Source organism: Equus przewalskii, chromosome 22 (genome assembly GCF_037783145.1).
Source record: "Equus przewalskii isolate Varuska chromosome 22, EquPr2, whole genome shotgun sequence".
NCBI lineage: Eukaryota > Metazoa > Chordata > Mammalia > Perissodactyla > Equidae > Equus > Equus przewalskii.
Window position 1 is genome coordinate 26,523,396 of NC_091852.1, and position 21,209 is coordinate 26,544,604.

The 21,209-nt window shown below is 42.1% G+C and overlaps 1 protein-coding gene across 4 annotated transcripts in view; it reads left to right on the plus strand.

The window, feature by feature from the left end:
- KDM4C (lysine demethylase 4C) overlaps positions 1-21,209 on the plus strand; it is a 390,924-nt gene that overhangs the window by 323,960 nt on the left and 45,755 nt on the right. For all 4 annotated transcript variants that reach the window (XM_070590143.1, XM_070590145.1, XM_070590144.1 and 1 more), the window contains one exon: positions 5,838-6,023. In XM_070590143.1, coding sequence (XP_070446244.1) covers positions 5,838-6,023 — 186 coding nt within the window. The remainder of the gene's footprint in view (positions 1-5,837; positions 6,024-21,209) is intronic.

Consider the following 21,209-nt stretch of genomic DNA (forward strand, 5'->3'; position numbering starts at 1 on the left):
CAAGGAATCTAATGATACACAAAGCCTCATGCCAGATACTTCATGAATTCCTCCATCCATTAGGAGCCCTAATGGCCTATGCCATTGCAATGTGTGCACACGCAGCCCCCTCAGGAAGTACAGCGCTTCTCAGTCACGCTCCCCTGAGGATTCTCTTGGAAAAGATAAAGAAACATTGTACTTCCTGAATTCTCTCCAACCTGAGGCGCTCAGAATAATCATGCCTTTTAACCCTTTAACCCTCAACCCAGTGTTTCTCAAAGTGCAGTCCCTGATCAACAGCATCAGCATCTCTGGGAAATTGTTACAAGTGCAGACTCAATGGGGAGGCCCAGGTTTCCGGATGCTCTGGGGTGGGGCCAGCCGCCTGTGCCTTAGGCGAGCCTCCCAGGGATTCCCACCTGCTCTGTGGTCCCTGTGGCCTAGTTAGAGAAGGAGGGGTCTCTTTCTATTGCGAGAAAACAGGTGAGCAGGTCCATAACTTGACCCCAGTCCACTGGTTTGGATTCAGTTTAATTCAGCAGGCATTGACTGAGCATATGTGGTGTCCTAGCATCCTTCCTAGGAAACCGTAAAGGAGAATGACACCTTGAAGTCACTCTCTAGTGTCATCTGTGTCAGCATTTTCCTGCTATGCTGTGTTGGTCTCCCTGGATGTCAGCCCCTCCTCAACTTTGTCCCAAAGCACCCAACGTGGCCGCTCTCCAGGTGCCTCATTTGACTTCTCTAACCTCCTTTACTTATTAATTGTCACCCAGAAATTGGCTCCTCATCCCTTTCCCACTGGGTCACTGAGACCTCAGACACTGAACTGCCGGAAGAATGGCCTTGTCCTTCTGAACCTTCCGTGCTTTTAAATGTGCGATAATCTTACTGTTCACAAGCTCCCTTCAATCCCTGTCCCTCTAGAAATTGATGTCGCCTCTACCCTCGTCCATTTGAAGACTTTAGGCAGCTGCTACAGAGGTTCTTTCCCACAGAAGACAGCTGTCCAACCCTGACCTTGAGTGAGTAGCTCTATTTAGAGGAAGATAGAGAATCTCTGTGAATAAAGGCTAACAAGAGTAAAAAACACTCAAAATTTACCTTCCTACTAATAGCCACTTCCCTAGTCCAATTCTTCGTTATCCTTTGCCTTCTATTTCTTTCCGTGGCTTCCTAATAGTTTCATTTCCCACCAGTCTGTCCTTTACCCACCTTGCTGCTAGATTATCTTTCTTACATAGTTAAGCTGTGAAATGATAGAATTACTGACTTCAAATAGAGACCCATGGCCTATAGAAGGGGTCAGCAAACTAAGGGGTGTGCATGTTGTTGTAAATAAAGTTTTGTTGGAACACAGCCACACCCATCCTTTGCGGATTATCTGTGGCTGCTTTTGTAGCACAGTGGCAGAGCTGAGTAGTTGCCACTGGGACTGTATGGCCCATAAGCCTCAAATATTTATTATCTGGCACTTTAAGAAAAATTTGCTACACCTGGTCTGTAAGGTAAAGTTTTGTGTTTTTACACGTAACATAATTACTGATATATTTGGGTTTAGTTCTACCAATTTACAATGTGCTTTCCCTTTACTCCTATCTGTTCTGTTTCCATGTCCTTCTTTTCTTGTCTTTGTTTGAATTTGTTATTTTCCCTTTTACTGTTTTTTTCTTTTATCCTTTTTCTGGACAATTCAAGATTTTAGAACATTTTAAACTTCAGTTGTACCACTTCCACCTTATATGTTGCTATCGTCATCTATTTAAATTCTCTCTGTATGTAAAGCCCGGAAGACATCATCATTATTATTTATAAAGTCAATATTCATTTAGATGTATCTACATATTTAGCATTTTGGTTGCTCTTCACTTCTTCATGCGTATTTCTGATCCTTGAATATCGAAAATGAAAAGAAAAAATAATTATATTTGCCCTCACATTTGAACAATAATTAGGCCAGATATAGACCAAATTTAATTTTCCTCCAGAAGTTGGAAGACGTCGTTTCATTGTCTTTGAGCATTCACTGTTGCAGGTTAGAGGTCTGATGGTAACCTAAGTTTCTCTTTTCTGGAAGATTTTTGGATTTTCTCTTCTTATTTGAAGGTCTAAGATGTGTCTAGTATGTGTTTAGGTGATCTTTTAAAAAAATTAATCTTACTTGGGCTTTTTTTCATGTCTGGGAAATTTCTGTTATTTTCTCTATTTCTGTTTCTCTAGAATGCCTTTTAGAAAGATAATAGAACATCTGGATTGCTTCTGCATACTGCTTAGCATTTGTGTTCCATTTTCCTTCTTTCTGATATTTTCTTCTATGTTCTGTACAATCTCTGGGCTCCGTCTTCCAGTTGCTCATTTGATCTTCATTGAGATCCATTCTAATGTTCAGCACATCTTGATTTTTTTTGATAATAATATTTTTTAATTCTTAGAGCTGACTATGTAGTTGTTACTGTTTTTTAAAATTGATGGGATGTATTTTGGACTCTATCATAATACGTACTGTACCTCTTTTAAACTTGTCTTCTGTTTCCACTTACCTGACTCCTTAAGTCAGATATTCTTCTATTTGTATATTCTGTCTCATATCGTTAGTTTTCCTCAAATGTTTGTAATTTTTAAAGTATCTATTGGTATTTTAATTGCACGTCTTGGGTGCACTTGCTCTTTCCTCAGCCCAGTGAGAACTCACTTGTCTTGTTGGTGAGTGATAGGTCAGATCGCAGGACGCAGATTCAGAACAGATCAGGTAACCTCACCTGATAATGATGGTCGTGGGCAGGGTGGGATATGGGGCTGGCCCAACAGTGGCTAGCTTGTCTTTTAGGAATTCGCTTCCACTCTTGGCACTGTTCTTGCCAGAACTCTGCCTCCGAGATACCTACTCATAGCTTTTCGCTGCGGATCTGGTCCTTGGAGTGAGTTGCACCCTTTCTTGTTAGTCAGGGCTACTAAGGTTTCATTCTTTTTCCTATATCTTTATTTAGGGTTTGGGGCTGGAGCGGTGGTAGCAGGGGCTAAGTCTGCCATCTTGATCCAGTCAGTCATTGTGTTTCTTTAAAGCCTTCTTCCCTCTCTTGCCCCAAGCAGGGCTCATTGCACCAGTCATTTTGGTTCCGTATGGCATTTTGTCCCTACTTCTTTCATAGTGCTTATTCCACTGTCACATTCTTAAGAAGTGTCTTATTTGTCCTAGTCGGTGCTCTACCGAATTAAATTCTGTAGCCCAGACATGTGTAGGTGTCACATTGCCACAGATGTTTCAGCCAGGGTAGAGAACTACTGGTTTAGTAGCAAGCAACTGAAAATGGGGTTAGGAAGTACTATGTAGACTGTACTTCAGCTTATAGAATGGCCCTCCTGCTAGACTTTGTGGAGTTCTCTATCTCTGCAAGAACAGATTTTTTTTTGTTTAACTCAAAATTGCACTCTGTGAACTAACATCTTCCAAAGCATGGAATTACAATAGTCTCCAGTTAGGTTGACTTTCTAAGGATGCTGGTTCTGTCCTTAGAAGTGACCACCTCTGGTCTTCCTCAGAAAGGAGGACACTTCCCTTACTAAATTCCAAAGATTGGTTCCTCTCTGGGCTGAAGGGAATTCTCTCTGTCTTCTTCCCCCTTTCAGGAAGGCCTCTGTTTAATGAGGAAGTCAGTGGTGCAAGAGGCTGAAAGTTACCAATGCATTAATTAGCTAAGTCATAATACTCTTTCCTATTCTTAAAAAATCCTATTTAATGAAGAAAATAGGAAACAGTTTCTCCTTTTATACATCTGTCAGTATCTGAACTTATTCAAACACGGACCTCTGTATAGTATGATTAGGCTCTTAAAAGATTCTCTGATTATGCCTGGGGCTCCCGATATGAGTTTTTGCTATTACGTCTGCCATCACATTTCAAATGATTGAAATGGACGAAAAGATACCAAAATACCAAAAAAATACCAAGAATGTATTGAAACTGATACCAAGAATTGCCAAAGAAATGTCAAGATAGGTTATTAAGTAATGCTTTTATTCAGAATATAATGGATTTTGTTTTAGTTCTGTGGCTCTCACTCTCTCTCTGTAATTTCTTTCTTTCTTTCTCTTTCTTTTTTATGAGGAAGATTGGCCCTGAGCTAACATCTCTTGCCAATCTTCCTCTTGTTACTGGAGGAAGATTGTCCCTGAGCTAACATCTGTGCCAGGCTTCCTCTATTTTTTTGTACGTGGGCCACCACTACAGCATGGCCTGATGAGCAGTGTGCAGGTCTGCACCCTCATCCAAACCCGCAAACCTAACCACTACGCCACCAGGCCAGTCCCTCTCTGTAATTTCTTAATCAGCTAAGCCAAATCCTTAACTTCCACTTAAAAATGGTTAATTGTACGTTGAATCCAGATGTATAGGAAGATCAGCTAAATGCCCAGAGTGTAGGGCCCTTATGTGGAGTAGTAAGAAATAAGACTACTTGGAGGGACCATGAGGGACCTTCTAGCAGCTTCCTCTTCTATCTCATGCTCTTCTTTTTTTTCTGTAATGTCTTGGAGATAAGGAGAAGCCATCGAAGGACGTCAAGCAGGGGTGTGACATGGGATTTATGTTGTAAAGAGATCATTCTGGCAGGCCTGGGGAAGATGAAGTGAATGGAATGACGTAAAAGCTGGAGAGACCAGTTAGGAGGCCGTTGCTCTGCTGGGCAGGACACCGTGGGCAGAGGCAGTGGCGCTGGTACAGATGGGTAGGGAGAGATCAGAGCAGGGTTAAGGTACAGAATCTATAACACTGAAGTCTCTGATCAGATGTGAGGGCAGAGAGGAGTTAGAAGTCAAGTGCACATTGATTCTTGCAGGTCTGTGATAAAATATTACGGTCCCCCAAAGGCATGGAGTTTAAGTACCTTTTTTGTCCCAGGAGGGAAAAGGTACCTGTAAAAGAAGAGCAGTTGCACCAGTATTTGCTCAGACTGCAGACCTTTTTTACCCTTAGGGATGAAAAGTCGAGCTTTTTGGTCATCCTGTTTCTTCTGCTTTCCAAACCTGACCCTGTGTTGATCTGCAGCCGTTTTCTGCCACCCCTCAAGTATTAGTTCACAAATCTTACATTTAGTGAAGCTGTTAGATTTTTCCTTTCTCTCATGACAAATGTACTGATGGTGTTTAGGGCTAATTGTATGCAATTTAATTTTTGGATTGCGGTAATCATCATTGCTGTTTCATTTCGCTCTCTTCCCCAGGCATAGTCAGCTATAGATCTTCACCAGAATGGTGCCCTTTGGGGTGATTTTCAATTTTCTCACTTTGGGAGGCATATTTTTGTGTCAGTCATGAAGGGTTCAGATTTGGATTATTAAACACTTGAGCTCCTCATTTCCACATTGGACCATTTAACACTTTCCATTTCCTTGTAAATGGAAGATGTAGCCCATCTGTGTGCTATTTGGGTATTTTTGAAGACCTCCTCTAACTTAGGCGAGTATGTGCCTGTCTTCTAAACCCATATTCTATCGCTTGATGTACAGAGAGACCTGTATGTGGGAGGTAAAAGAGAAGTGGCTTCAGCATTCATGGGTGATTTACAGGAGCACCCTTGGGGCCTTTTCCTCAGCTCGGGCCTAGAGAAGCATGTGCAAAAGGTTTGGCTTTCCTAACCACAAGAAGTGTTTCAACATGTGTCTGGTAGTATGTGGCCACAGTCGTGTGTTTCCTTGAAGTACGCAGCTTATATTGCCACAGTCACTGTCACCACTGGGGCCCCTGGAGGGTCAAGACTTATTGATGAATCATCTCTAATAGCTATTATTCTGTAAAGTGTGGAAATTGGCTGAGTTACAGAGTTGGAATTGATGCTCTTCTTTGTTTTAACCCTTCAGAAATGCATCTTCTGCAGACACCGGGTAAAGAAGGTCTCTGGAGCCTGTATCCAGTGTTCCTATGGCCGCTGCCCAGCCTCCTTCCACGTTACATGTGCTCATGCGGCTGGGGTGCTGATGGAGCCTGACGACTGGCCATACGTCGTGAACATCACATGTTTTCGACATAAGGTCAACCCAAATGTGGTAAGACCTGCTCTCCTTTCCCTGATGCCAAGACTCCATAGGAATTCCCTCCTGTACCCCTTCCAGGGCTAGCATGCTCTGCTCTGTAATGTTACTCATTGTTGACATGTCCAGACCCTGAGTTCCTTGAGGGCAGGGACTGTACGTTATTATTCACTAGTATTTGCCCAAGACCCATCAGTGTCTGGCACATACTAGACACAGTAAATATTTACTGAGTTGAATGAGTGAATGAGCAGATGAATGAATGAAACTCTTTATGCCTGTTTGGTTTGGGATTTGTATACAGGGCTGCTGAGTATGGTTGGACAGATTGTGCACTGCACATATCCAGGACGAGGATCGTTTCTGGGAAGGGAGTGATGTGAAAGCACCACCTGAGATCATGCAGTGTTTAATCCGTGCACTTTTGCAATCTGGCCTTGGGGTTCTGTTTCGTCTCCTCCAGAAGAAGCAAAGAGCAGCGACACAGTAAAGGGAGAGGGAGGCTGATCCTGAATGCTTGTGGCCTTGCCACCTGAGATGGGAGAAGCTGGGGACAGCATGGAGGCCCTGGGAGGGGTGAGGACAATCTCAGAAAAGCAGAAATGTAGAAGAGAAGGAGGGAGATCAGTTTTTTCCTGCCTTTTCCATTTTGCTCAGGACTGAACATATTTCTTGGAAAAGTGTTTACAACTAAATAACATGTGAATTTAACTATAATTTGCTTTACCTGTCCTTGATGAATGGAATCTTTCCTTTATTTTAATACTGAGAAAAAATATGACAATATAGAGATGATTGCTATGCCCTTGTTAGCTTTCCAGTTCATCAGAATTGTTTTTGGTTGTCAAGAAGGAACCTAAACATCATGTCAACCGCAGCTTTGCTAACTTGCTGCCCTTTGCTATCCCCTGGGAGGCTTGGCCACAGATGTTTGCAACCTAACATGCTTGGCCTGTGTCTCTCATAAGCTCCCAGGAGCAGCCTGCCAGGTCTCAGTATGGGCTTGGGGAGCCATGACCTATTCCCAGCAAATCTCTCTGCTTTTTAATGATTTAATTTCCATTGGCGTCTTGAGAGATACTTGATGTTTGCGGGTTGGGGCTCTGTGCAGATGTGTATGAATGTGCAGATGTACAAAGTGACATCACCAATGGTCACATCTATTTCAAAGTTATTTTCCATTGTTTTAGGTCTCAAGTTGAATATTCATTCATGCTTTTTCCTTAGTTTCTTGAGTCGATGGGCTCTTGCTAAGAATAGTATTATGTATTCAACCGAAAATACATTTTAGCAACTTTAAAAGAATACGGTAATGATACATTGCATTGCATTATTTGATGCTTTGCCATTTACAACCTGCAGTCAATAGCGTTGCTTCATTAGATGACACATGGGAAAGCATTTTGAGATGTGAACGAGGTCATGACCTCTGGAGTCAAGGTAGTTGGTGTTCACACTCAGATTCTGCCAGTGACACGTGTGCAGCCTTGTGCAAGTTCTTATCTCTGAGCCTCAGATTCCTCACCTACAAAAACAGCGTGCTTACCTCACCGTGTTGTTCCCAGTCCATGGTACGGAGAAGCCCTTCATTCCAGAAAATGAAAGTTGCGTTACTACTACTGCTGCTGCTGCTGGCTTTGGTGCTGCAATCCTACGTGGACTGGGCCCCGTGAGTAGTGTTATCCCGGCTTCAAGGATAAGAACCCCAAGTTCAGAGCACTCCAATTCCCTGCCCAAATAGACTGAGTTAATGAGCAGCAGGTGCTGGACTGTAAATGCCTTTTCAGCCCATACTCTATTATTTGTTGAATTCCAAACCCCAAATCTCGAATGGTGCTAGAGGTGTTCATCTAGAGCTATGCTTGAGATCATACATTCCTATTTTAATATTCCACAGCTCTGTGGTTACTGATGATTATACTGAAGTTGCTATTAAAGAGATCCAAGTGTTTAATCAGGACCTCATTCCTCTTAACGATGACGTGTGGCTCAGTCAGGTTTATGTTACTAATGTGTTTCATAAATGATGATGAAAAAGAAAATATTTGACTTTGAGGTGATTTAGAAATTCCTCTGCCCTGCAGACGCACTTTAAGCTTGGTGTACTTTGTAAAGGGTGGGGAAAACATGATCTAATTTACAACACTACATGTGGCCATTTTTCCTATGAGGGAAAAATTTTAATGTTCGTAAATTACCTTTGCAAAGTCCTCTAGGGGGAAGCCCTGTGAATACTGGATTTCTGAAATATATTCCTGACAGCTATTACTTATCCATTATTCTTTAATTAGACTCCAAGCATGGATTCCTCCCCAAAATGTTTGACAACTAACTGGAGGGAATTCATAGAATCTGGCGACTTTGGCTAAGAACGTTGTGATTGCCCCTGTTGCATTAAATGTTCTTTCCTTTTCAAGCATAAAAAAGTTCAGATTCATTCAAGTATTTCTCTTTGTGTAAACTATGAATGCTAGGGGACATGCTCCCTCCAGTCGGAACTGTGGTTTGTCTATGCTGTCAACCATTCCTTGATTACGTGGGAGTTATGGGCAATTGCTGAATCATAGCAACGAATGCTGTAAAGTCCAGGCTAACTTGGCAGCCTGACACAGTCGTTTTCCAGAAGAGAGGATGCCTGTACAATTTGGGTGAAATGAAGTACAAAGCTGCAGTTACTTCAGTAGGATCTCCATTTTTATTCACTTGCGGGTTTTTGTTTCCCTTATTTTTTTGTTTCTTCCAATTATTTGCCTTTTGCATAAAAAAGGACCATTTTAAGTCAAATTCTACTCTTCCTTTAATGCCATAAATTATTTTAAATATAGCTTATTCAATGTTACTAAGCTGTGGGTGTAAAATCATTCTGCATAATGGTATAAAAATTTCATCTGATTTATTATCATGCGCTCTTCCATCAGTCAGTAAGCACACTTTGTAATTAGAAAGGTAATATTTGAAAAAGTAGGTAGCTTTCAAATTTTTAAAGATAGAATGGAGTGCACGGCTAATCTCTGTTATGTAATCTAAATTTTAGTATGTATTTTTCAGTGTTTTTGTCAAAAACATCTTTTATGGCATCTGCTATCTTTCAAATGTAAGGTTTTATTCCTCTGTGCATGTGTGTGTGCACATGTGTTTGTGTGTGTAGTGTTGTGGTGCTTGACCACCCTTTGCCGTGATCCAGTGTGAACTATTTTCTGACTCTACTTCTGAAGGTTCCATTGGATGTCTTCCTAACCCATTTATGTGACTGTTGCACAGATGTTTGTAAGGAAAAAACAAAGAGCTATGTACAATAAATAGTAATACGGTTTTGAACTTGGGGGCCTTCAAAACTTATTTCTTCTCCAAAGCAAACAGTGGGCTATTACTCATAAATTGTATACTTCCTGCAAAGTACAGCCGTCATGGGGGCCGTCTCCTCACACCTGAGTAAACTGGACAAGCGTCCTGTGGAAGGGCCGCCTAGGTAACTGAGGGAAATGGATGTGAGAAAGATGGCGTGCACAGATTTTTCTCCAAGAAAATTACTTTAATAAACCTTTGTATTAGATTAGAATATTCCATATATGCGGGTAGGAGCACCAGAATCACTTGTGCTTTGTGCATTAATTCATTGCAATGAACAAGGCCTCTTTGATACAGTATCTCCTATGAGGTACATCATTTTTATCCTTAATACCCTCCTCCTCTCGAAAAATAGGACATTTGAGGAATTAGTTTCCTTCATAGTTTTCTAAGTTGTGGCTATTAACAAGGAGGCAGGCACCAACTCCAATAAGAGGAAAAATTTGTATAGAGAAAACACCTAAGTGGTCAGTCTTTTTCCTGCTATTTTGTTTATTTTTTTTATTCAAAATTATTTTAACTAGGTTACTTAACTAGATATAACTAGATTAACTAGTATTTTGTCTTTTTATTTCCAGTAACTGGCACTTGGCCATTCATAGAAGCTGCTTGGTATAGATTTGCTGAAAACTCTCTAATGCAGGGGATGGGATTAGCGGAGAAGAAAGAGAACTAGTATTTGTCGAGCATCTTTTATGTCAAATCTATGTGAGATATTCTACATGTGCATCTTATTTAAAGGCAGTGTTGGTGTGGATAACGGAAAATAGTGGTTATGTTGGCTTCTGTTTTGGTACCTCCTACCCTGGAAGGTTCTCTTGTCTCTTGTTATTTTGCCCCTCTGCCCATCCCTCATGTTCTCTTCTGGCACTCGTCTTAGTAATGGAACTTGAGTCCTTGCTCAGTACTTGCTGACTTCTTTTTCCTGGCCTCTGTGTCCTCAGGCCAGCTGCCCAGGCAAGTTTCATACAACTCCTTCTCTACTATCACTATGCATGGCTCAGGACAGAAGGGGACAGACACCCACATTGCACAGGAGCTGAGGAAGGGCTCAGAGCAAGGCAGCTCTTCTGATTAATCTGTGCTTATGTAACTAACCTTTGGGTGGTAATGGGCTGGGGATACCCTCATCACTAGCTTAATAAAACCTCTCCTTGGTTATGCAAAAACAACTCTCACCTCACCAGCATGTGGAACAGTGGATGGTCAAAGTCCCTAAATTCTAAATCCTAGAATCACTATTCTTATCACAGGAGAATATTGTATAACATATTATTCTTTCAGTAGCAGTTATTGAGACAACACATAATGACAAAAAACTCATTAAGAAATCAATAACACGTTTATATGAATACATTAATTATAAAAAGAGTCTACAGTGTTTCCGGTTTATTATGGATTGATAGGGAAAGAACCCAAACACTCACTCCCACCGTAAATTCCCATTTAATTAGCCAAGGGCATAGAAATGTAGCAGAAATTCAGAAATGAGTTGACCAGATCAGGTGGGAGTGAACGCAACCTATCATCGCAGGACTTTTCCCTGTGCCGTGTTCCCCTCATGAGCACATGCAGTTGCCTGTGTGTAGGGTGCTGCCAGATCTACAATGAAAGACTTATTTTTGCTGTACCACAGACTTTTATACTTGGGACCCATTCAGGAAAACTGCTTATCCATGCTTTTCATTTAATAAAACGTTTATAAATGTGCAGCTGTCCTAGTTCTTAAGCCAAAATCAAGGTCAACACGACCACATATCTACTAGGGGAAGAAAGTAGACTCACATCTTAGATGCGTACCTGAGCAATATTTCCCTCTAGCTTTCCAGAATTCTTGAAAGCCTGTTTTACCAGAGTCTGCCCCTGACTCTGGTTTATGAATTTTAATCCCATTAGTTCCAATAGGCGTTTTGGTTTGAAGACAAGAATTACATTTCACGTACATGTATGTTTCATTTCACCGTATTGTGCTCCTTGGACCTGTGATGGGGGTCATAGGAGTATATTTTTGTACTCAGGCAGCATTTAGTTAATTTATATCAGTAGGTAGGACTTTGCTTAGCTATACTTTATTTGACCCTTTTGAGCATCATCATGGTTTATAGCCTTTTATAGATGAACAGGTAGCAGCTGACTGTAATTTTCTTCTTGATGCTCCTGTTAACACTTTGATCATGTGGCTTCAAAACTGGGCAGTCTGACTCAGAGCTCAGACCCTTACTTGCTATACTCTCTTACTATAATAAGATAGATTAAATAAAGATATGAATAAAATGGGGAACCCAAAGAAGGAAGCCACTGTTTCTGTTGGGGGCTGTCAGGTAGACTTCATAGAAGAGATAACAATTGTGCTGGTTCTAAAAGAAGAGTTTGAGTTTGCTGGAAAGATAAGAATAGTAATGATGTTTCAAGTAGAGGGAATGGCATGTGCATGAACTTCTGAAAGTCCTGATTTATCTGGAAAGGTTGAAGAGTTCAGTATGGCTCGGGTCTAGGATGTGTCAAGATTATGGTGGGGTTGGGGAGAAGAGAAGTGCTGATGGGGGAGAGGAGACTGGAGAAGTCGGTTGGGTAATCAGAGAGTGAAGGCATTGTGTACAGTGGAATGCCCCTTTTTATATGTCCTTGAATTAAAATCAAAAATTTCTTGGGGCTGGCCTGGTTGCATAGTGGTTAAGTTCATGTGCTCTACTTCAGAGGCCCAGGGTTCACGGGTTTCGATCCTGGGTGCAGACCTACACACCGTCCCTTCAGCTATGCTGTGGTGGTGTCCCACATACAAAATAGAGGAAGATTGATACAGATGTTAGTTCAGGCACAATCTTCCTTAAACAAAAAGAGAAAGATTGGCAACAGATGTTAGCTCAGGGCCAATCTTCCTCACCAAAAAAAAAAAAAAAAAAAAAAAAATTATCTTCTTTCTTCAAGTTAGGGAAATGACCTTGGCTGGGCAAGGATCCATTTTTAGAGATGAGATGAGGGGCTGGAAGGTGTGTCCTTTCTAGAGGAGGTGGAGCATGGTGAGGAGGAGGTTGTTTTAGGGAGGCCCCCCAAGAGCAAGATCCACAGATAGTTGATCCACCCCTTGATTGAGTGCAAACATAAGCTATCCAACAGCTGTCTTGCATATGGATGTGCGTATGTGCACACATACATCTGAACACACGAAGAGGGACAGTGCTGAGACCAGGCAGGAGAAGCTATTAATTGTCTTGTTTGAAGAGTTTCCCGTCCTGGACACAGCTCCTCAGACTTCTCTTCATCCCTGTGTCCCAGGGCATTCTCTTGACTCCTTTGCCACTGCTTTAGGCAAAGCTTAAGAGAGTCCTCCTTTATCTTGTTGGCGAGGGTCCCCCACAGGAGGTGTATGTTCAGGACAGTGGTAGGACACTGTATCTTGAGAGCAAGTGGAGGCTGATTGCAGAGCAGAAGAGACTGGTAGATGCGGGAAGCTCGTCAGGAAGCTGGTGCTCTCCTCAGGTGAGAGGAGGTGGGGAACTGGATTTCCACGGTGACCAAATCGGGGGTAAGCAGAAGCATGTTGGTTCTGGAGACTCGTCGAAGGTAGACTCACAGGCCTTAGTGACTAATCAGATGTAGAGCGAAAGGGAGAAAGAGAGAAATCTCCAAGAGAAAGCCAGATCAGTGAGAATTAGTCCATGTAGGAGATTTGTCTGCTTTCAGTGTGGCCTTGTAATGCCGGTGAGCTTGCCTTGGCTCCAGCAGGGCTGGTACGTCAAATGCAGCTGTGGGTCGAATCCATCCTTTCCATTTCCTTTAGTCTGGAGCTCAATTCCATAGCTCATCTCTGTCCCCTTTTAGATTCTCTTCCATCCTTTTAAGAGAGACAACCAGCGTCTCATCGAGCAACGATCTGAATGGTGCCATTTCCACAAACCCTCTTACGTCCCCCAGATCCGGTGTCTTCGTGTTTCTCTGGCGGTGGAATTGTGGCGGTGGTGGTAGTTTTTCCTATAACAATTTGGATGTTGCTCACTTCCATTCTGTTCAGTACAGTTTGTTATGACCAACTATACTCTTCTCAAACTTGTGTATAATTATCTGGTATCTGGATATGGTTCGTTTCTTCTACCTACGTAAGTTATTTTCCAAATGCCCTGCTGAATTTGCACTGATATTGAAAAACAGAGTTCTGACCAAAGCAAAAGTCTAGGGTAAAAAATTCTTAGCGAGGATTAAAAAAAAATCTCCAGTGATTCAGGCCTGAATCTGATCTCTTCCTAAAGCAAACATACATTTAGAAAAAGAAATCTCTCACCCTTTATCAGTAGAAGTATTTTGTTGAGATCTCAATCCGTTTATCCCACCCTTTATCAGTAGAAGTATTTTGTTGAGATCTCAGTCCGTTTATCCCAGATGACAGAAAGTTAAGGCCAGGTTTGCCAGGGAGGAGAAATATTAGCACAGACATTTTAGAGGATTTACATTTGGAACCAGTCTTTCCCTTGTTCACTTTATCAGGTAAGACCAGGGAAGACAGCGCTTTTCTTAATTTTAAGAAAATTAAATCTATCCCATTTCAAACCTCTGTCCTCTATTTAATACCCCTCATTTTGGTTTCTGACCCCTATTTCTGCAGCCATATCCACAGGAAGGCCGGGGTTAGTGAGTGTGGAGCTTTTGTCCCTGCTGGTTTCTGTCAGGAGAACAAGGGCTTGAGTGGATCCCCAGCACTTCCCTGTGGCCTGGGCTTAGTTCCCTTTGGGGATCCCATTGTTCTTTCCTCTTAGCTCATGCAGTTAGAGAGAGCCATCCTGCCTTCTGCTGGGCCTGGCTGTGGGGCATAGAGGAGAAGTTCCACTGACACTGACACTCTCCTCCTCAGAAACTCCCCCAGTGACCTCAGAGTCCCGGCCAGAGGCTCTTCTGCCTTCATTGAGTCATTCTTTAGCTTACCCTTCTGTCCTTCGCCCCTTTCCAGATCTTTTTCCAAGTCTGGCCACTTGGTAAGGGTCATCGTACCAGTTTCAGTTCAGGCACCAGCTACAGTGGTTTTAGATCTACTTCTGATACTAAAGTGTTTCACGGGGCTTTTGAAGTTGTGAAGTGGTAACAGATGCCTCCTTTGCAGATTCCAGTTTTAAACAGCCACGGATACAGAAACTAATGAGAATGGGGAGACGTGCAGGCAGAGCAGAGATCGAATGCTTTGGTCGGGCTCTCCTCCTGTCCATCAGTCCCTGGTCGGACAGGGTCTGCATGGGGTTGGCTGCTGCTGGATCTGAATAAAAGCTGTGTTTTGCTACCATATAGTTGCTCTAGATTAGAGGTTTACATCTCCATTTTGGAAGAATTTACTCATAACAGTCTAGGCCTTTCCATTTAAGGAAAATTTGCAAGCAGTCACTTTTGAATCAGACTCAGGGTTGCCAAGGTCACATCCTCATCTAGGGGCAGAGAGCAGAGTCAGTTCCCAAATTGCTCAGAACAATATCTCTGCCTTTATATACAGCCTTTCTCCAGACTCAGATTTCTTATCTTTAATCTGATCAAGTGAGAGAATATTATTTCAAATGCATTTCCCAGAAATATCCAAATGTGTTTGAAAACTGTTAGGACATAAGTTGTGTGGGACGTCTTATTTATTCAGCAAATAGACAGTGCTTGCTCCTAGGGCCTAAAGAGCCCCTAAAATAACTTTGAAGCCATGTTGGGGCCTGAGGCCTTAAGTGTTTTCTTTTGTGTGTGAGGAAGATTGGCCCCGAGCTAACATCTGTCGCCACTCTTCCTCTTTTTTTTGCTTGAGGAAGATTGTTGCTGAGCTAACATCTGTGCCAATCTTCCCCTGTTTTATGTGGGATGCTGCTACAGCATGGCTTGATATGAGCTGTGCTAGGTCTGTGCCCGGGATCTAAACCTGCGAACCCCAGGCCGCCAAAGCGGAGGGCATGAACTCACCCACTATGCAACCAGGCCAGCCCCCCTTGTGTTATTAATGTGAGTGTTAACAGTCATCCTCTCTGGAGGCTTGATTATCAGATCTCTTGTTCAAGCCTTTCCTATCTTCATCTCTCTTAAAATGTGTAATAATGTGACTTCAAATAAAAGAATATTTCGCCTAAACTTTTATTTTTGGCCTTGTAAAACTGCAAGTTAATCCTGATTTAAAAAAAGATTTTTAAAAATCTGCATCTTGGTACAGGTGTTTGGTTTTTATCACAAAAGCAGACTCATCAGAATCCTCAGGAGAAACTTGTCAGTGTTGTGTGCTCCTACTTGGCTCTGTTAATTCCTGCCACGAAGTGCATCGTGGACTCAGGGACCTGTCAGCAGACCTAGGGGTCCACTGTGAGGGGCCAACTGCCTGAAGAAATATTGACGTGGGCCAGCTGATACTTGGCAACATCCAGGACCACACATACTGAGGAAAATCATCTTCCACTCCAAGGACCACTTATCTGGTTACATGTTTTAGCATAGGTAAGGTGTGTTTTCTCACAGAATTCGTGTTTCTCAGTTCCCAGGGAATTTTAAGCTTTTCAGCAGTTTACACTCTTTTTTTTTTGTTTTAAAAATTAAGGAATGCATTTTTGTCTGATAGCTTGTTAAAAAAATTAAGTAGTGACACTAATCCCATATTTTAGCATTGGAGTTAGAATCAAGCACCATGGATACAGTAGAGAAATATAAATGGAATGTGTAACAGACACACGAGAGCAAAGGGTATTTCACATGCCAACATCTTGTAAAGCATAAGAGGCAGGATTTTCAATTCTTTCGTGTAGAAAACAGTAATTAGATGCCACAGTCATAATGAAATCCATAGATACTGACAAAGTGTAATGAAGGTATAACTTTTTAAGACTTAACTGCAGGCAATAGAAAAGGCAATTATATGAGATAAGTTCCAACATTTCTATCTAAAAGGCTATCCCCGAGGTCTACATTATATGTCCACTTTCAACAAATATGACATATAAAACCCTGGATTAACTAGAAAGGCCTTGTGAGGTCTCTTGGCAGGAAGCACATCAGCCTGGGAATCCCTCAGCTTCTTTGTCCTGCTTTTCCACAGAATGCCGGTAGCCATCCTGGGCTCCGACACATTTCTCACATGGAGTCAATACTTCTTTCCTTTCCAGGTAAATGGGCAGTTTCTTACCATTCTTTATCCCAAGGTGACTTGTTTTCCGTGTGAGATATCATACGTCTTCTCTTGTCTTCTTGTCCCACACTGGGTGTGGTGGGACAGTGAAATTACAGACAGCAGTATCTGAGGAACAGAAGACATTCTTGTTTCTACATTTGTCACTGAAACATTGTTTTGATTGTTATTTTAGCCAGGTTGACCTGGCACTCCGAAGCTTCTGCTTGGGGCAGGAGGCAGGGAGAAGTGGAACCCTCTCCTTTGTGGGCGTTGCATACCCTCATGCGTTGTTTCCCATTTGGTTTGTCCCTCCTCAAGTACTAGGTAGGCCTTTTAGTTAAATTGGTCCCCCTTCCCCATACATTTGTTAGGAATTAGAAGAAACTAGAAAATTTGCAAACACTTGTCAAGCAACTTTTAGTTGTACCTAAACTCTGTTATGTGTCTTTATCTTGTATTTGGAGAAAACAAGAGTATCCTTATTAGATACTGAGAAGTACCTTGGGTGTTACTTGAGAGAACAGAGGGGCTACAGGCATGACTGGGAAGGAGGTGTTACTGCTACAGAGCCTCCAGGTCTCTCCTTTCCCTTCCTGCCTCCACAGGAACCCTACCCATCTGTCTTTCAAGCACAGTGCTGGGCACTTAGATGCCTTTAATTAACACTAGACAGACTAACAGTTGGATACTAGCTTGCTTCATTAATAATGGCCTTCAAAGACTGTGGATTATTCCCTTTGATTAACATTGAAGAGAGAGCTAGGCAGAATCTGTACCGCTCCTGCTGCTGTTGTGATGGGCAGTAGAAAGCTTTTGGCTGACTTTTCTTCCACTGTTCCTTTGGCCTTTTCTCCTGAAATTTCAAAGGAAACATAGGAAGCTTGTGCTTACTCAATCTCTCTCTGATGCTCATTTAAGTAGTGAGTCTTTATAGAACAGAGTTATATTCCACCCTGATTTTCTCTCCTGTTCAAGGCGACCATCCCCTTTTGTTGGGAGCAGTGTATCAATGTAGATAAGGTAAATGAAAGTACTAGCTATAGCTAATATTAATATAATGCCTTATATGGTTTACTGTGTGCTTTCATACATAGTACCTTATCTCATTTGGTCCTCACAGCAACGCTGTGTGGTAGGTGTTAGAATTGTATCCATTTTACAGATGATGAAGTGGAACTTCAGAGACGTTCAACAGTCATTGAAAGTTACAGAAGTTCCAGGATTTCAGAGTCAGGGCGCATGGCATTTCATTTAGACAGTGCTGTTTGGACAGTCACTTTTCCACCTTGAGACTATGGCTTGGAATAGCTTACATGGTTTTGTTATTTACCTGGGCTTCCTTCTTGGTGGCTCAGAAAAACTGTTAAACCATTTAATTAGTTTGTTTTGCTTTGAGCTACCTTGTTAAGAAAATTTTTGCAACATTTTAGCTATTTTTAACCCGATCCGTCTCTGAGGTTGAGGTTCAGAAATCCTCATTTGTCGGAGTCCCATATAATGATGCCCTGTGTCCCTTGCTTCTTTCTGTTGACATGTCCCATCCAAGGTAATTTTTAAAAATTGTTGTATTACCTTATAATTGAATGAATGCTTTTCCTCCTTATTTTCCCCAAATTGTAATTCTTCCAATACCAGTTTCCTTTTTCAAGATTGCTTTTAGTATTTTTAAGTCCTTTGCATTCATGTACATTTTAGAATCACCTTGTTGATTTCTACACACACACAGCCAGCTGTGAATGATTGAAATTTTGTTGAATCTGTTGCTCTCCCCAAATTTTGCTGTTGCTCCGCAAGAAGCCTGAAGAGCTCGTGAAATATAAAGGCCCAGGGCAGAGCTTCTGGGGGCCCGCATCCGGGGACTCAGATGTTCCCCAGCAACTACCGAGGTTGGACCTGACTGAGGAGGAGCTCACATCAGGCTCCATCTTAGTGGTGGGGCGCTGCCACTGCCCTCCAGCTCCACCAGTCTAACTGAGGTGAGCTTTCCTCTCAGCTCTTTATGAAGGAAGTTGCTTCTCTTCAGAATAGAAAGCAGGTGGTGCCTCCCTGTTGGCAGTTTCCTGTGTTAACCCTGTGAGGCGTCGGAAGATGCTTCTCCCATCCCAGCCCTCTTCACTTACCTCTCGAACAAGACTGCTACCTCTGAGGCGAGCTCTTGGCTCAGATGGAAAAGAATTAGTTTTTTCTCAGTATCTTCTGCAGCCTATTAGTTATACTTCTGCAGACATTAAAGTGAATAAGACCTTAAATCAGCTGGGAAACTGCTTACCACCATTTCCCACTGTATTATATGTTTGTACTTGAAAACCCATGAGAAATAAAAGTACACGTGAACAAACAGACATGTAGAAAATTAAATGCTTGTGACATTTTTATGAGTCTGCATGGGCATTTGTGCTGTAAGAGCAATTATTTCTTCATGAAGCCCCAGGGATTTAGGTTTTCCTGGGTAGAAGATTTTTACCTAGCTCTTGTAATTTTACAAAGAAAGCTTTCGTTATTACAAGGCAAATCGAGATGAGTGACTTCTGCTGCATAAGTTTCATAAAAGAAGAATAGTTTGTATAAATTTATTTACTCAACTCCCTCTGGGAATTTTTATAAGATGGATACTTGTAAAAATAGAATAATAATATCTCACAGGTTACGAATTCATAGAAATTAGGGAGAAATAATACAGTTGAGAAGGTGGAAGGGTCAATGGGATACAAATGGAAGTGTGCTTTTGGCATGTTCGTTGGATAAGTTACTGAGCTTCTCTTCCTCAGCATTCCCGCCTTGCTGGCTCTAGGAGCTTCTGCGTACATGATTGTGTTTAGATTTACACGCTTTGTTAACATCATTACATAGATGGAGAGCCTAGTCAGATTTTCCCAAGGTGATCTCTCTGCCGTGACACATCCCTGTGTGATGGTGGGTGACCCTCCTTCAAGGTGTGAACACAGATCAGCCTTGCCAGGTCTGATGAGAGAAAATCCATCTTGCCCAAGCATAGGAATCTTCCTTCTGTTTACCATGCAGGACTCTGTCCCTCTTTGACCTCCCTGTAGAGGTCAACTTGAAGTAACTGCTCTCTGCTCTGTGTCTAAAACTCAGGGAGAAATGATCTTTGAGAATGCAGTGCGTATTCCAATCTCAGTATTTAAGTTAGATTCCTGTGTCAGTTTAGGTCACCCCAAATTACCCACTTAGCCTCCATAACTTTACCCTTCACAAAGGTGCCTTCATTGAGTTTCATTTCATTACTGTGTCCTTTTATTGACAGTAGATACAAGCACCATTGTATAAATGACATTGTTGTGATTTTTTTTTTTTTAAAGATTGTATTTTTTCCTTTTTCTCCCCAAAGCCCCCCGGTACATAGTTGTGTATTCTTCGTTGTGGGTTCCTCTAGTTGTGGCATGTGGGACGCTGCCTCAGCGTGGTCTGACGAGCAGTGCCATGTCCGCGCCCAGGATTCGAACCAACGAAACACTGGGCCGCCTGCAGCGGAGCGCGCGAACGTAACCACTCGGCCACGGGGCCAGCCCCGACATTGTTGTGATTTTTGTAAGGCTGTTATTAAAAGGTTGACTGCTGTGCCTTTAAATATTCCAGGTGACAAAATCTTTTATCATTTAAAAGTTTGTCTGTTAGAAGATGAGAAAAAAATTACAATTTTCTTTCACTAAACCCTAGCTAGAATTTAACAATTCTGTCAGTTTTAAGCATAGACAACGATGGCACTAGCAGTTTTGTGACTTTGTCCACAATAGAAAGTGACTTTACCATTGTAACAGAGATCTCAAAATATTACTCACACTCGCCACAAACTTGAAATTAGGATATGAATAGTTATTAAACCTGACACTAGATATTAGTATTTAATACATTATTACAGAATCATAGATAATATACCACAAATTTGTTTTATCAGTATAATTAGTTTCATTTGTAATCTTGTGTGTTTTATTTTATGCATTTAAAAACATCATTCTGGGGCTGGCCCCGTGGCCGAGTGGTTAAGTTCGCGCGCTCCGCTGCAGGCGGCCCAGTGTTTCGTTGGTTCGAATCCTGGGCGCGGACATGGCACTGCTCATCAAGCCACGCTGAGGCAGCGTCCCACATGCCACAACTAGAAGGACCCACAACGAAGAATATACAACTATGTACCAGGGGACTTTAGGGAGAAAAAGGAAAAAATAAAATCTTAAAAAAAAATAAATAAATAAAAAATAAAAAATAAAAACATCATTCTGAGTAGGGGTCCACAGGCTCACAAGGTACCCAGAGGGGTCAAGTGGCCTTCCTGCCATGTGTACATGTGGGCGTCCTGGCTCCCTCGGGCCTGGTTCGATGTTCCTTGGGGTGAAGCTTTCTATACAGGGCCCCTGCTTTCACTCTTCTGGGTTCTCTTACTACCTTGCACTATGATCAGCCATGTCTGTCTTCCCCACTAGCCAGTGAGCTATTGGAGAGAAGGGACTCTCTCATTCTTTGATTTTAATCCTCAGCACCTAGCAGTGTGCCTTACTTGTCATAAGTATTTCATTGCTTTTTCGCTGCACGTCCATCCTTGCATTACTCTTCCTCTTTGCATTGTTTGCCAGCTGGTTCTTGGCTCTTTGGCTCAGAGTTTATGCTGCAGAGTACACATCAGGTAAGGAATGATGATTTTTTTCATCCTGTTCTGTCAACAGTGGCTTTAAACATTTTGGGGTCAGCCTGTTGGATGTTGGTTCATCTTTGATGAGCCAGTCCAGGTT